Raw genomic sequence first — 16,983 nt, forward strand, 5'->3', positions numbered from 1 at the left:
AGTACTACACGCCGACATTTTTGAATCATAACGTCGACCAAGACTATCTTCTTCTCAAGAAAATGAGTATCAAAGACTAGAAAATGGCTTAAATCACGGTCAAGATGACTAGGAAATGCTGATTGGTTGGCTTGCAATCGTGAATCATCACTATCTCTCAATTTTTGGCATGAAAATTATGGCAACAAACTAATACCAAGGACCGAAACTTAAGCATAAATTAAGTTACACTTGTGCATACCTAAACTCGCGCTTAATAAGTGGAGATCAATACGTGAAATTTATCATTAGATTGAATTTTCTTATTATATCATTCATGCTTGTAAAATTTAAAGGAAATCAAAGATTAATAGTTATGTCATCAATCAAATATATAAATTTCATGTTTTTGTAGTCTTAAATTATGCATTAAAAATTAATTTATGAATCAAATAGTAAATAATTACCAATTTGAACGAAATTTGACGTGCTTGTTAAGAACATAAATAATATGTAATCCAATTGTTAGATTTTCAAAATAACTAAACTAGTTTCGAAAAAAACTTTGTTCGTTATTATTTTCTAAAGCTTGTAACCCTACTCAATTTTAGAAGTCAAATGTACCAAATACTATGTTCACACTTAGCAATTTCACATTGAATTTTATAATTTGTTGAAGTGGGAGATCATAAATTATAGAAAAAAGTGGTCATTCATATAAAAAGTGATAGACCACTTATAGTAGATCATTTCATCATGTGGTAAAATTGCGTGAGATTGCAACTTGGGTGTCTTAAATTTAATGAAAAATATAGTCATGGGACATATAATTTATTTGGTTTTTATGTTTAAGATTTTTTTTTAATTTTTTTTTTTTCCTTTGCTGATTAAGAGAAGGTGGAGTATTGGGAACAATTCACTTTCCATCATAATGAGTTAAAGTTTTGCTCTAAATGACCATGTCGATCCCTGTACTAATGCTTTCTACACGACTCGAACCTAAGCACTAAGATTTGACGGATGAAGTGCTTGACCACTTAACTCTCATCCATCCAATAAATAGAAAAATAGAAGTGAAATCTTGGAAGCATATTTCCATGTAAGAGAGTTATGGTTGAATTGCAAGAATGAAAAAAGGCAATTTGTCGCTCACATAGTCACATCTAGTTCTAATTCTACAAGACGTGCGTGACTGTTAATGGGTCTCCAGTCTCTACATGACCACATTCATTTTTTTCTAAATTTCCATTGCCAACGATATTCCAATCCATCGTATTCCTACGAAGAAATTTCTAACATAGTTGGAAAAAAAAATGCTTCAATTGATTATTATTAGCAAGGACAAATTTTAGTTTTTTTTTTTTTTTTTTGAGATTAATAAATTCGTAATCTTCATCCAAAAGACCAAAACCCACGTCGTTGTTTAAGAATATTATTGTTGATAAGGTTTTAATTTTGAATGGAATGCTGTTTGATGGATGTATGAGATGAGAGAGAAACAATTAAAAAAATTAAATATTTTAATATTAAAGTAAAAAATATAATAGATATTATTATGTGAATGTTTTTGAAAAATGGCCTAAAAAGAAATAAATTTTTATATTAAAATAAATGAAAATTTTTCATGGGATATATTTATTGAGGAATGCTAGCTATAACTACAAACTATTTTACAACATTTCTACAAAATGTTAATGTGACCAGTAAGATTTGTAAAATTTTACAGCCACTATATCAGCAGTTTTTAAATTTTTTTTATAAAAAAGTTTATATCTCTAACATTATTCATATTTATTTGAATTTTATGTCTAAGATAGATATTGACTGAATTAAAAAGATAGATTGCTAGACTTTGTAACCAAGGTCCACACTCCACAGCCAACGGGGGCTTGGCTTAGCTAGTAAGGTTCGGACACTTCGTCTAACCCACCTAGGTTCGAGTCCCGCTGCCAGCAGGTTTTCGTTGGTGGGTAAACTTAGTGGTGAGGTATATTCAGAGATGAGGTGACTCCCACACAGTAGTACAGTCGGGCCCCCGAGATTGGGCTACCTCGGCCGAGGCCACTGGCTCCCTGCCCGGGGGTGCAATATGACCATAAAGACCCCCATTTTTTGTTTCTCAAAAAAAAAAAAAAAAAGGGTCCACACTCCATAGGCTGGTGGCCCTTGTCACTGTCAAGAATCGCCCAATACAATGACTTGGAAAAGCATAATGAGTAATTATGAGACCTATGAATCACTGATATGTGGGTCCTATTTCAAAATTGAGTCTCATTTGTCAAGTGCATAATAATTTTTCCGTCAATAAGAGATTTTAGCTTTCTAAAAATTTTGTAGTCAACCCATCACCCATGTGAAGGTGTTAAAATTCAATCAATAATTGACACATAAACATCCTAGATTTAGGTGTGGGAAAAGGTGTATTGTTAGCGTTAACTGGAGTTAGGAATATAAATTTTTTCCAAAATAATAAAGAGAAAAGAGGGAAGAGAAGAGAAGAGAAAAGAAATGAATAAAGCAAGGAAATGAGAAAGAAAAGAAAAGAAATCAATTCTCCTGTGTATGTTTGGAAATAGGAAGAGAAGGGAAAAAGAAAAGAGAATAATGTATTTCTTTTTCCTTTGTTTGGATTTCAATGAGAAAGAAAATATATGTTTTTTTTTTTGGCCCATATAAATGTAATAGATGCATAAAAGTTATGGGCAAATATGTAACTTCATGTCATATTATGCTATGTAAGTGGGCCCCATTATTTAAAAACCATCCTCTCCCTTCAAATCCACCCAATTTGGGTTGATTGCAAATATGTGGGCCCAAGGAAAATGGTTTCTTTCTTTTTATTTCTTCCATGGTAACCAAACCTAAGAAAGGACTACATATCTTTTCATTTCTCTTCTCTTCCTCTCCTCCACCCTTTAAAAACACATTGTAAATTTCTAATTAAAAATGGTCCATGGTCAAGAGGTTTTGTTCTACATGGCCACCTTCAACATTCCTTTGTGACATGCTTGACGGATTGACGGGTCTTGCAAGTCACACATGGCCACATTCATTATTCAATCCATCATATTCTTATGAAGAAATTTCTAACATAGCAGGGGGAAAGAAAAATCAATGCTAAAATTGAATATTAACAATTTTGTTTTTGCTAAATAGTACAATTGGGTGTTTTTTTTTTTTTTTTTTGTGAAGACAAACTGAGTTTGATTTCATTGCTTAGGTACTTCGAGAAAAGCACATATTTATAATAAGGTAGGAAGAACAAACTGGCTACAGGGACTTGAGGGACTATAGAAACATTATTTTTTTTCTTTCCTATTTTTTCCCCTCCATTTAATAAGGGACATTTGACAATAAATCAAAAGGGAGGAAACTTCCCCTATCTAAGTCATTCAATAATTTTTTTTTCTATTTTTTATTTTATTTTATTGAAAGTGAATTATAGTAAATTTACCATTAGATTGAATTTTCTTATTATATCTTCTATGTTTGTAATTTTTCAGGAAAATCAAATATCGATATCTATGTCATCAAAAAAAATATCTAAATTCATGTTTTTGTAGTTTTAAACTATGCATAAAAAATAAGTTTATGAATTAAATAGTAAATAATATTAAATTTTGAACGAAATTTGACATATATGTTAAGAACATAAAAGACATTTAATTCAATCGTTAGATTTTCAAAATATGTAGTCATATTAATTTTTTAGTGAGAGTTTAAAACATTTTTCTCTAAACTAATTTGGAAAGAAACTTTGTCCATCAATATTTTCCAAAGCTTCTAACCCAAATCAATTTTAGAACTTAGAAGTCAAATATATGAAATACTATGTTCCACTTAATTTTCTTTTAGCAAGTAATTTTATATATATATATATATATATATTTTTTTTTTTTTTAGAATGAAAAAAAGGGGGTCTTTACGGTCATATTACACCCCCAGGCAGGGAGCCAGTAGTCTCTGTCACGACCCAAACCTGTACTTCAGGATTTAGAGTATGACCGGCATGTTAATATCAAGTTTACCTTAATACTAACACAAACCAACCTAAACTGAAGGGGCTTATCAAGAATTTGTTCCTTGAATTCCTGCTTATTTTCGTACATAAAACCATAATATACAAAAATGGTGGAAACCTTGAGATTTCATTTCCTTTAAACTTGGAAGATTACCACTTGGTTGAAACTTAGGGTATCTGTGTAAATATTATATAGCTAAACGTCTAACAGAACTCTTATTACAAACCTAACCCGAAAGACATACACAGGAGTTCAAAACAAACTAGGATACTGAATTACATCTGTGCTCAAGGATCAAGTACATCTTGATTCCTCCTATACAACAAAAGAGCTAAACTACTATACAACAAAAAACTGGGTCAACTTTCCCTCTTGCACCAACTGCTCTAAGTGATCCCACAGATTGTTACAATCTTCGGTGATATGTCCGTGGTCTTGATGGTACTGGCAGTAAAGATTCCGATTACGCTTCGCGGGATCCCCCGCCATCTTATTGGGCCACCTAAAGAACGGCTCGTTCTTTATCTTCTCCAGAACTCACTGCACTGGTTCTCGGAACACGGCGCTAATCACCTGGGAGTTGGCAGGCCCCGACTGCCCCCCAAAATCCCTCCGAGGTCGGTTGTTGTTGTATCGGTCCGGCCTGAAATCCCTCCTCTCTTGAGTCACTGCTTTAGATTTTCCTCTGCCTTGCATCTGATCTTCCTCTACTCTTCTATATTTATCTATCCGATCCATAAGCTGACGTACACTAGTAACAGGTTTGCCAGTCAGAGACTTCCTCAGACCGTGTTCAGTTGGAATACCTTCCTTAAAGGTATTCATAGCCACATCATCGTGAGCCCCATCCACCTCATTGAAGATTTCCCAGTACCTGTCTGAATAGGCTTTTAGGGTTTCCCCTTCTCGCATAGACATGGACAGTAGTGACCCCAAGGGTTGAACAACCCTTCTACATGTGATAAAACGAGCACCAAAGGCCTGGGTGAGCTTCTCAAAAGAGTCAATAGTATTAGTTCTCAAGCCATTAAACCATCCCATCGCCACTGGGCCCAAACTAGACGGGAAAACCTTGCACATTAAGGCTTCATCCCTGGCATGAATAGCCATTCTCTGGCTGTAGTGGCTAACATGTTCCACTGGGTCTATCCGACCGTTATAAATGGTGAACACGGGCTGGTGGGATCGCCGAGGAAGACTAGCGTCCTCAATATGTCGTGTGAAAGGCAACTTAGAGACCTGATTCAAAGCCTTGTTCAAGGCATCATTCCCCTGACCCTGGCGAGTTGGGCTCTTACTTCTCCGCTTACGGTGGTACTTCTCCTCACACGAGAAAGATTCGCTGGGTGGAATTCTCGACCTCTGCCTGTAACTGGTGTCATCCGACTCCTCAGAGGAGTGCTTAGAGTTATGAGCCTTACGCCTTCGTCGTTCATATCGTAATTCCCTCTTCAACTTGTTAATCTCACGCTGCAAATTTCCTTCGCTCTTTACAAGGGAAGCGTGGCCTTTCCCTCGAGAGCGGCTTCTATCCGTATGGGTCATTCGGGTACTCCCCTCATGATCCCCCCCGTGTTCGTGGTCTATCAACGGATTACTGTGCTGAGAGCCCCTAGACTCTGCCTGGTGCTGATTAGCATCTGCCTGTTGCGGGCCCGTCAATGGTTGTTGCGGTACTCCCTCTTCCATCGTGAGTATCACACCTGCCCTTCTTTCAACAGATCAAGTTCTTCCCACAGACGGTGCCAATTGTAGGGACTCAATTTGGATTGACCCTGAGTACGACTGGGTTTTCAGCCCAATCAAGCCCAAACAATAAATTTTTAGAGTATGGGTTCAAGAACTAGTACTGTGTGACAGGAAAGGTTCTACTCCTCGAGTAACAAGGGATACTTTTGTTTTATTCCTAAAAAGAAACTCTCCTCAGCTCTTTTTCAGTCAGTCTCTCTCTCTTCGTTCTTTCTTTTTTTCTGCCAGAAGAAGTCCTCCTTATTTCCTTCGTTCCTATGTTTTATACTCCGTTTTCCCTCCGTTTCCATCGTACACGTGTAGTTCTTATCTTGGGAGCTCCTTTCTGTCCCATCCAGTACCTACCGGAACCTTCAGCTTAGTGGCCATAAAGCTGCTTAGTTACTGTTCAGGTATCACCTCCACATTAATGCGGCCAGACTGTTAGCTGGAAAGCATTTAATGTGGAGGTGATGGCCTTAAAAGATATTTGCTACCTTCCCCGACGCCTCCTAAGTTATATCCAATTTCCAGTTCAGATACAACTTGGCGGAGTCTCACCACTAACATGAAAGTTGCATTTACCTCGGACTTTGGTGTCCTCGGACGTGTGTTATGCCGCTGTATATAATATCTACTCGTTCCTCCTATATTACCCATTTGGTAAGAATAAAACTTTTTTAGGCTGTCCTCGGATAACTAAGTGTCCTCGGATTGGGCTATTGGGCCCCGAGTCCACTTCTGAGGATTACTACACCTTTTTAACTAACAGGCCCCACACATAGTATTTCATAATATTCATAATAACAACTTACACATTTTTCATAGAGAAATAATTGTTCTCTTTTTCTTATCATATTAATACTACAAAATATTTCAGATTAATTTCTTTTCATTTCTTAGAAAGTCAATAAACTTTATATTAACTCTTTAAAATCATATAAAATAATCATTTCATTCATAAAGCTCTTCTCATAAAATATTATGACATTTAACGTAAACTTATACTTTAATTGAGCGCGGATGCACCGCCATCCTCAATACATACTTTAATTGAGCGCGGACGTACCGCCATCCTCAATACATATTTTAATTGAGTGCGGACGAACCGCCATCCTCAATACATTCTTTAATTGAGCGCGGACGAACCGCCATCCTCAATAGATTCTTTAGTTGAAAGGTTTTACTGCATAATACTTTTTGAAATAATTTTTATACTTATCAAAAGCACATATCTCAAATCCCTTACCTGAAAACAGAAGACGCGAGAGATTTTACAAGAGGAGCTCAAGTTTCTGTTTTCTCGTTCTCGTCACCTAAATGAAAACTAAAACTTATTACGGACAAACTCTTCCTAATATATAAACTTATACCTCAATCACAACCTAACTCTCAAACTCAAGAAAATCTTAATTCCCATCACATAAAGTTCCCCAAAGCATATGATACAATCATCAAACACATTATGCATCCAAACCATAGAGAAACCAAGGAATAAAATTTATATATGATTCTAACATACCAAAGGATGATCATATTAAATTATAGCTCAAAAAATTCACCCTAACTTGAGAATTAAATCCTCAAAGTTAAGCATGTCTCTTACTGTTCACTGTTCTATTCCAGCAGCATATGCCCCATTTGTAAAATACAAACGGGCTGTCCACACACATCCAATTGTCACGAAAGTTTACATAACTACTCCCCTGTATGTCCAATATAAACCATAAAAATTTCGTAGTCAAAACATAAAACCATAATTTACTAAAAATCATACAATACAGCATACTCAAATCTGTCCTGACAGAATTTCTTGCAAATTTAGAAATTAAACCATTATTTTTATATTGATCCAAATGCTGTGAAACCACTTCCATAACAACCGTATGTGTCTTATCTTTCATAGAAAATAACCCTAGCATCCAAATTCACTATATAAAATTTAATACATAATTTATCATGCATAAACACAGAATCTGTCACAGTGACAGCTTTGCAACATTTTCTTGTAAATTCACAAACAATTATTAAATGACGGTATTTTCATATGGGGATTTTTATGCACTCATTAAACATGTTATAAAACACTTATATACAGTCATTTAACCATTTAGAGCAAAATTACACACAATCAAAAATCCCAGCAGTAACATCCATAGTACTCATCCTAACTTTTTCTCACTTCTTTAATCATACACAATCCTTAATTAGTAAAAACCCTAAGCTACCTTCAACAAATCACCAACACAATTTCAAAGCTTCTTAAAGCAGCATATATATATATATATATATATATATATATATATAAACTTACAAGTTCATGATTCCCATAGAGAGCTTGAGAGAATTTTCTTTCTTTTGGTTTAGGACCCGTGGGAATGAAAGGGAGAGAAGAGTTAAGAGAATTTTCCTTCTTTTGGTGTGTGTGTGAACCCTTGGACTTGAGGGAAGACTTAAGAGAGCTTCCTAGCTCTTTCCTCAAGAGAAAAGAGAGTAAAGTTGAGGTGAAAAATCTGATTTTGCATGGATCCGTAGGAAAATGAGAGGAAGAGTTTCTTGGAAGTTCCATTTGTCTTGAGAAAAGTCAAAAGAAGAAACTAGGTGGAGCTTGTTCATTGCATGGCTAAGTCTTGGTCTTTGGAGTTGGTCATCATGCATAAGACTTTGGCATTACGTGTGTTGAATTTCCATTGGTTGCATGGGTGGGTGGAATTTCAATCATAACATCTCATGCATCATACATATTTAAAACACCAACAACTATATATATATATATATATATCTCATAACTTAACCACCTAATATAGTTTTGCACATACTTAGAATATATTTATAATACAATTAGTCACTAAATTATTTATAATCTTTACAATTCTTATTCAAATGTATTATAAAATGATGTGCTTATCAAATACTCTTATATTAATTATATAAAGGAAGTGATTAAAATAATAATTAACTATTTAAACACATAGTTTAACTATTAATTTGGGTCGGGGTGTTACACAGTGTACTACGTCAGTCAAGCCTTCCAAGGGGCTGAGTCCAAATATCCAAAAATTGAGAAGATTGCATTTGCGTTAGTCATTGCCTCACGGAAACCAAGACAGTATTTCTAGGCAAATCCAATCCTGGTGATGACAGACCAACCTATTAAAAAGTCCATGAAGAAGCCTAAAGCAGCTGGGAGAATGGTCCAATGGGCAATTGAACTCAACCAATTTGACATCGAGTACCGTCCCAGAACAGCCGTTAAGGCACAAGCCTTGGCAGACTTCATCACCGAGTTCACTTCCCCGAACGAAGATAATAGTATCGACAAGGCCGAGAAATGGACAATACAAACCGACGGTTCGTCAGCCTGAAAGAAAGGGGGAGTAGGGGTCGTCATAATTACCCCAGACGAAGAAGTGTTGAAGTATGGAGTTCAGCTGAAATTTTCGGCCACCAACAACGAGGCTGAATATAAAGGTATTTTAACGGGATTAAGACTTGGGAAGGTGCTAGGGGCTAAGAGCTTGTTAGTCCAAAATGATTCAAAACTGGTAATTAGGGAAATCAGGGGAGAATATGAAGCAAAGGAAGAGAGAATGCAAAAGTATCTCAAGCTGATGAAGACTCTGGCACAAGAGTTTGATAAAGTGGAATTTTTGCAGATACCCAAAAGCCAGAATATGGTGGCAGATGAAGTCTCAAAGATAGCATCGTCATAAGGAGGGGTAGCGAGTGTGGACTTGATGATGGAAATCCAGAACAACCCTAGCATTGAAGAAGTTCCAACATTTGCAATCCAGAGCATAGACAGCTGGATGACGCCCATCATATCCTTCCTCCAAGACGGACGCCTCCCCCTAAATACAGATGAAGCCAAGAAGATTAAGAAGAGGGCAGCTAGATTTACAATCCTCAACGACACCTTATACAAGAGAGGCTTCTCCATGCCTTACTTGAAGTGTGTTAACAAACAAGAAGCAATGTATATCCTGGGAGAGCTATGTGAGGGAATTTGTAGAGACCATGCTGGCCTTAGATCCCTGGTAAGCAAGATTATTTGAACATGGCCTACAATGCAGGTGGACGCAACAGAGTTCGTCAAGAAGTGTGACAAGTGTCAACGGTTAGGGAATATCCAACGACTTCCTGCAGAGAGACTGACGACGATAGCATCCCCATGACCATTTGCACAATGGGGAATCAAAAAAAAAAAAAAAAAACATGGAACTCGAGTTCCATGTAAAATTTCTCACATTACTCGATTTTCATCAAATCGACTTTTTCATTGAAAATTTATTTTCTAAAAATCGAGTTTCAAAACATTAGCATTTTCCTAGATAGTTTCAGAATAGGGGTATTTTGCTACATCTTTTGGGTGAAATGAGCAAATGCCCATTTTGGCTGAGATTGATGGACTTTTGACCAGCCCTTGTCAAATTACATGGAGTGAGTCGTGTTCTAATTAAGGTGTTGGATTTGTTTTTTTACGTTAAGTTGTAAGCCTATATAAGGCCTATTATGATTAATAAAGAGGTATGAGAATATTTTAGTAAAAACCAAGCTTTGCTTGTTAAGGAGATCTTGGTTATCCCTCGAAGTATAACCATAAATTTCCTCTTATCTACTGTTTTATTTATGAAAATCCTTAGATCTAACCATAGCCCCTCGAGGGAAAAGAAGACCTGCACGCGGCCGTGGAGGGGGTCGTATCAAATTGGTATCAGAGCAGGTTATGGCTGAGGATCGTGTGGACAAATTGGAAGGTGAGGTTAACAATTTGACTTCCATGGTTTCGGAACAACAAAAGATGATGAAGGAGATACAGGGAATGCTTGCTGCAATGCACACTCGATTCGACAACCTTTTCAGTAATCATAGTAGTGAGAGTTCTCACAAGCGTGGTGAGGGGGAAAGGTCTTTAGGTATATTCAACTTTGGACCATCTGACTCATATAATGCTGTCATTCCAAGGGTGGCAAAACTAGATTTCCCACGCTTCAATAGAAATGAAGATCCAACTAGTTGGATTTGCCGTGCAGAGCAATTTTTTGAATTCCAAAATATTGCTGAGTAAGAAAAAATTTCATTGGCTGCCTACCATTTGGAGGGGGAAGCACAATTATGGTATCAATTACTAAAGGAAGAAGAGAGGGTGATCACTTGGCCTCTCCTCAAAGAAGGCTTGTACACATGTTATGGCCCAACAGAGTTTGATGACTTCTTTGATGATCTAATGAAGCTTAAGCAAATGGGATCTGTGAGAGAGTATCAAAGCCAATTTGAAAGATTGCTTAGCAGAGTAGGAAAATTATCACCAGCAAAACAAGTGGGTTGCTTCATTAGCGGCCTTAAAGAACATCTACGAATTGATGTTCAAGCCCTGAAACCGGCTTCCTTATCTGCTGCAATGGGCGTAGCCCCCCTTTATGAAGCCAAGTCCCAATTTCAAAATCAACAACCTCAATCTGAAGAAAATGAAGAGCCTTTGCCTCCATCACTTAGCAAAGTGAGTCATACTACTAAGACTATCAAAAAACTTGGACCAACTGAACTCAAAGAAAGGCAAAGAGAGGTGAGACAAGGGCTTGTGCTTTAATTGTGATGAGAAATTTGCACTAGGACATCAATGTAAGAAGCTATTTTTTATTGAGGAGGATTGGCCGGATGAGCATGGAGAAGGATCCCTTGAGAACAAGGGATAATTTTAAGGGGAAGGGAGTGTTACGTACCAGCTGCCATACCAAATTGGTTCTTGCTTTTGAATTTGCTTAGGAGTTTATCTTTATCTTAGCTATTGATTGTTATCTAATATTTCAAGTATTTGTTATTTAGTAGGATAGCAATTGCCTTTATCCTTATCAGATTAGTAGGCTAGATTGTAGGAATTGTTTCTATCGTTTAGGTGTTGGATTTGTTTTTTACGTTCAGTTGTAAGCCTATATAAGGCCTATTATGATTAATAAAGAGGTATGAGAATATTTTAGTAAAAATCAAGTTTTGTTTGTTAAGGAGGTCTCAGTTATCCGTCGAAGTATAACCATAAATTTCCTCTTGTCTACTATTTTATTTATGAAAATTCTTATATCTAACCATAGCTGGTCGTGTCAGCCACCTTCCTCTCCTATACTTCAATGGATTCATTATTCTTACACAGGGCTTCGTAGCACATAAAAACAAGGAAATTCATTGTTTCACATTCCTCATTTCACTCCAGTCGTACACATTGCACACAAATTGTGGACATTCTTTGGAAAGTTTGGACATGATAGTGTGAAATGGGAGTGATACAAAGCTTAGTTGACGCATCCACAAGGCCATGAATCAGCACTAGAAGATGTAATGTGACCACTTTATGAGGAAACATAATCTAATGGGCCATAAGGCTCAAGCAATTCAGCAATGAATCCCTTCTTTCTTTTGGGGTTCCATCCCATGTCTTTGCATAGTTGATCATTGTACCATATTTGAATAGCTCCAATGTAGGATCTCCTGTAGTATTGGCCAAAGTATGTCTTCATGTATTCATCCCATATTTCCACATTTTTTTCCATGTCTTTAATGCTGGGCAATTTGAATGTGCCGTCAAGAAGCTTTGCCAACCATCGGCATCTTATCTTGGAGGTGTACAAGTTTGAAGCACTCTCTGAGAAACCAATTACTGCTAATTGTGGAATTCATGGATGAATGCCTTCCCTTATATATTGGAAATGTCATTTCCTCATTTTCATTAATACTTTCAAAATGCATGAAGGTTTTAAATTGTTCAAGGAATCAAACAACACTAATTAAGCCTTAGTCCCAAAGTTTTGGAATTGATTATGGAGAGTTGGATCTAAGTGTATCATATTATATTATAGAGAAAATACAAATGTCTAATTTTCATTCATCAATTTAGTATAAATATTAAGTCTTTAAAATTTTCAATTTTGTATGACAATTTTCTATCAAGCATTTATACAATCTTATATGAAAGAATCATAATGTTAAGAAGATACTTACAATGTTCAAAGCCATAGGTCACCGACCCCTAGTCGTATGTCCTGATGCCGGAGACTAATCCCATGGCCCATAGTAGCTGACAAGTCAACACTGACCGGTTGTTGCCCAAAAAGCAATGACCAAGGAACCACAGGAAGAACCGACGAAGATGAGTGTTGGTGGGGGCCATGTCCTAGGGAATACTACTCTGCAGCCACTCTGTACGGATCTCTGGCGATGCAGTGGGCCCGAAATATCCCCTTGTCTTTGTAGTCAAAGGAAGAGGGATGCCCAGGAGATCGCAAGCCATGTTAAAACTCATCTCCTCTGTCGAAATCTAGTGGCCACCAAACCTGATGCCCAGAATGGCCGTCCAGTCAAGAGGAAGGACCGCATACTCCCCGCAACTCAAGTGAAAGATGCCTGTCTTGGCATGAAACCACCACACCAAAGCCTCACCGATCCCGTGCCTCATGGTGAACAGGGGAATCCACAGGAAGTCCTCAAATCCTTGCTCTCTCAAAAACGCGACGTACTGCAGATGGGTCCTAGGAGCAAACAATATCCGAAGGAAAGTGGACCAGGCAAACTCGTGAATATGAAACTTGCAGTAGTGATGCAAATTTAGCTTGTTAATATTCTTTTTAAATAAATGAATACATTTATTTAGGTAGATTCAATGAGAACAAACCAATTTACAACGGCAAAGCTGCAAACAACAGCAGAGCTCACACAACATCAACTAAAATGCTTCACTCACACAGGCATAGACACAGCAGACAAGCTAAATCCCCTCGTTACTCACAACTATAAAAACAGAAAATTGTTTGACCCAGTTTCTCACTTTTGTTCCATACTCAACTATGATCTTGTTGTCTCTCATAATCAACCCAGGAATAGCTTCCTCATAAAATGCCCTTATTGAAAACAAGAGCATTCCTTTGAAGCTAGAGATGATACACATTACACAGTGGTAGTCTAGGCAATCCTGCAAATTAAACTCTTGAAGCTCGACTTTCCAATTAACAATGTCCCACTGAACCAAGCTTGAGCTTTAATTTCGGCTCGTATATATTACTGCACTGTTAAAGATTGGATTCTCTTAGTTTGATTGAGATGGTGTGTTCGGTAGCTTATTAATCAGACTGTCAATTTAACCAATTTAACATAAGTTCTATCATATATTTTGTTCTTTTTATGCCTTAGGCATCCAGCAAATAGGTGTCACTCAAACTTAAGCAAATGGACCTGGTTTTAAAAAAAAAAAAGAAAAAAGAAAAAGCAAAGGGGACCTGAGGTTTTTAATTCTAACATGGTCCAGAAAGAAATGGGCTTTATAATTGGGTGACAGGCCTCCATGCTGGGTCTCACTCTTAGGGATCAGGTTTGGTTTGCCTTAGACCCAGAATACAAAATTCAGTACTAGGCCTTGCCAGTATATTCTTTTGGGCTTTTGAATTTGCTTAATCTCTAATAATTAATTGCCTCTTTCTGCTTCTCCCATAAAAGACAACTGTTTTGCGTTAAGTATTGTACTACGGTAGCCAATGGCCCATTGCCATTTAGCTCACTGGATGAAATTCAGCATGATGTTACACGCAGACAAAAAAACTGAAACAAAAAAAGAAAAAGAAAAAGAAAGAAGGCATTTGCAGAGATGCTTGCTGTGACATCAATTCTGTTGGAGAATTTCAATGGTCAAAAGGGATTTTATTAGCATAAAATTTACTAACTACGTCCAATATATTAGGTTCAGGTTTTCAAATTAAATTTAAAGGCAATTTAGTGTAACTAAGTTTTCCTCTAATGGTATAGGTCATCATTTAGCCCAATGGATGGACCTTTAATGGGTTGGGTAAATTTCTATTTTTTGATTGTAACATTCAGAGTTCGGTTAATAATAGCTTATTTATCTAAAATTAAATTTTTTTTTTGTTAAAAATACTATAGATAAAGCTAAAAAGTAGCTAAAATAGTAAAGTAAAACTCATAAATAATAAAAAAATGCAAAAAGACTCATAAATAGTAGCAAAATAAATTAAATAGTTAAAAAAAAACTGACTTTTTAAGCCAATTTCAAACGCAACCTCAATATGTGTTTGATTGTTTCAAAAAAATATTCAGGTAATTGTATTTAGGACATTTATTAATAAATTATTTTAATAAAATTTAATACTTTTTTCATTAAAAATATAAAATAAAATTATCTACAAAATAATGTTTTTAGAAATCTTTTTATGAAAAAATTTCCTCTCTTTGAATGTTTTATATTTAAATTAGAAAAAAAAAAAACTTTTTCCAAACCCAAAGCGCCATCTTGGACCAAAAAAATAGAAAAAAGATGATGAAATCTCTTCTTCTTCTTCTGCTTCAGTTGGCCTTAATCTTTATCCTCTCAGATGCCAAATCTTCGACGCTACCAGCCCAAGCTGACAAATCCTTCAATATCAGCTATATCCAGGTACAGTTTTTCATCTCAAAACAACAAAGACCCTTCTTCTTCTTTTGTCCTCTTTTGTTTTTTTGGTTTGGTTTTTCTGTTATTTGTCTTTGAATTAATCAAAGCTTTGTTTTTTTTTTTTTTTTTTTTTTGGTTCTGAAATCTAGAGTGTGACAAGCTGTTCTTACACGGCTGTTATAACAACAAGCTGTTCCTCCTCCAAATACACGCGTGATCAGATCAGTATTTCTTTTGGTGACGCTTATGGCAATCAGGTTCGTTTTTTCACTTCCAATCATTTCTCAATTTTATTTGGTTAATTTTAATGATTTTTATTTTTTATTTTCTGGATAATCAGATTTGGATTGTGATATTCACTTAAATTTGCACTTTCTTTAAAACATTATCGAAAAGTGATTCTTAATTTTGCTATTGATGGGAGTATTTCCAAAAGTTTAGATTTTTATTTTCTTTTGCTGAATAGAAAAGATAATTATATTGTAGATCTTCTTCATATTTTAGGCCATAGTTCAAATTGGCTGTAGTTCATAAATGTAGTGGTGACGTGTCTATAGCTCGATCTCTCATCTCTCAGAAAATAGGTCGCATATGAAAATGATTTCCAGTTTGTATTTTCATTGCCCAAAAACACCAAATTAGATTAAAATAAACTGAACTTTAAGTAAAACTAAGAGTTGTGTAGTTGTGGTTCTAATTAGCCCAAGCGATGAAATTTGCGATGTTGAATAAAAGACTTGAGGTTAAATTTTTACTAATACCAAAAACTTATTGATATTTTGGTACGATGATAAACAGCTATTAGAAGTGGACGTCGAAACTTTCTAGAAAAAAAAGAAGAAAAAAAGATGAAAAAAAGATGAAGAGAGAGTAGTGTAGCTTCTTTTCATTTTGAAAAATATTCGATGGTTTTAGCTCCTTAGTGTATGCACACATTGCCAAAACATATGAACAAAATTTTAAATAATGGGTGTTAATTTTTTTATAGAACTTTTTTTTTCTCAAAATTATATGCATAACTAGATCCAAGAGCATAATTTGAATGTAACCCATCAATGAAGCTTGAGATTGAGTAATTAGTGTTTTTTACTGATCTTTTAAAAATGAATCATCAGATTTATGCACCAAGGATAGACGATCCATCGACGAGGGCTTTCGAACGGTGTTCGTCTGATACCTTTCAGATAAATGGACCATGTGCCTACCAGATTTGTTATTTGTACCTCTACCGGACAGGACCAGATGGATGGAAACCAGAGAGTGTGAAAATCTATGGTTACAATACTAGAGCTGTTACATTTTACTACAACACCTTTATCCCTAGTGATATTTGGTATGGGTTTAATTTGTGTCAGAATGCTTCTTCTTCACATCAAATTTCCTCTCGGAGCTGGTTCATATATGTGATACTAGGGCTTGTTCTTAGTGTTCTCATGTGATTGTTGTATTCAGTCTAGCCTTTTACATTTCTTTGTTGTATTATACCAAAGTGCTCTTACAGTCTTTTGATGTTTTCATGTACTCTCTTTGTAAAGTATTTTAAAAAAAAAAATACAAGAACTATCTGAAATATTTTCAATAATTTGGATGCGCTTTTGCTAATTGCTTATTTATTGAAAGTACCATAAAAAAAATGGGGGAAATTATGTATTTATCTTTTTATATTTAACGCAGGGCTGTCAAAATAATAAAATATACTTTAAAAGCACCAAAATTAGTTTTTGCTGGGTTGCCAAACACTCTAAATCGTACTACAATTGCTTGTAAAAATAGTTGAATTGGGTCCGCGAGTTGGATCGTATAGAATGACAATCTCACATGATT

The 16,983-nt window shown here is 35.8% G+C and overlaps 2 protein-coding genes across 5 annotated transcripts; one reads left to right on the plus strand and one right to left on the minus strand.

Moving 5' to 3' along the window:
* Positions 1-4,361: 4,361 nt before the first annotated feature.
* Positions 4,362-8,033, minus strand: LOC136071549 (uncharacterized). Of its 4 annotated transcripts, none has more exons than XM_065782988.1 (2): positions 7,336-8,033; positions 4,362-7,045 (listed from the first exon to the last, which is right to left on the minus strand). In XM_065782988.1, the coding sequence occupies exon 2, from the start codon at positions 5,688-5,690 to the stop codon at positions 4,539-4,541; it is 1,152 nt and encodes a 383-aa protein (XP_065639060.1). In that variant the 5' UTR covers positions 5,691-7,045; positions 7,336-8,033; the 3' UTR covers positions 4,362-4,538. The 4 variants fall into 4 exon arrangements, with proteins under 4 accessions (XP_065639060.1, XP_065639063.1, XP_065639062.1 ...); XM_065782991.1 differs by having other exon boundaries at positions 4,362-7,056; XM_065782990.1 differs by having other exon boundaries at positions 7,298-8,033.
* A 6,964-nt stretch (positions 8,034-14,997) lies between these two features.
* LOC112006082 (embryo-specific protein ATS3B) lies at positions 14,998-16,741 on the plus strand. The gene is made up of 3 exons (XM_024038380.2): positions 14,998-15,162; positions 15,309-15,416; positions 16,275-16,741. Exons 1-3 carry the CDS (start codon positions 15,043-15,045, stop codon positions 16,596-16,598), a joined length of 552 nt encoding a protein of 183 aa, XP_023894148.1. The 5' UTR covers positions 14,998-15,042; the 3' UTR covers positions 16,599-16,741.
* Positions 16,742-16,983: the final 242 nt, after the last annotated feature.

Source organism: Quercus suber, unplaced genomic scaffold (genome assembly GCF_002906115.3).
Source record: "Quercus suber isolate HL8 unplaced genomic scaffold, Cork oak 2.0 scaffold_324, whole genome shotgun sequence".
Classification (NCBI taxonomy): domain Eukaryota; kingdom Viridiplantae; phylum Streptophyta; class Magnoliopsida; order Fagales; family Fagaceae; genus Quercus; species Quercus suber.

Excerpts from the sequence above, each read along its gene's own strand:
- LOC136071549 (XM_065782988.1), bottom strand. The coding sequence starts at position 5,690 with ATGGAAGAGGGAGTACCGCAACAACCATTGACGGGCCCGCAACAGGCA.
- LOC112006082 (XM_024038380.2), top strand. The coding sequence starts at position 15,043 with ATGATGAAATCTCTTCTTCTTCTTCTGCTTCAGTTGGCCTTAATCTTT. Across the intron at positions 15,163-15,308 it reads TCAATATCAGCTATATCCAG|AGTGTGACAAGCTGTTCTTA; the intron begins GTACAGTTTTTC and ends TCTGAAATCTAG. Across the intron at positions 15,417-16,274 it reads GTGACGCTTATGGCAATCAG|ATTTATGCACCAAGGATAGA; the intron begins GTTCGTTTTTTC and ends ATGAATCATCAG.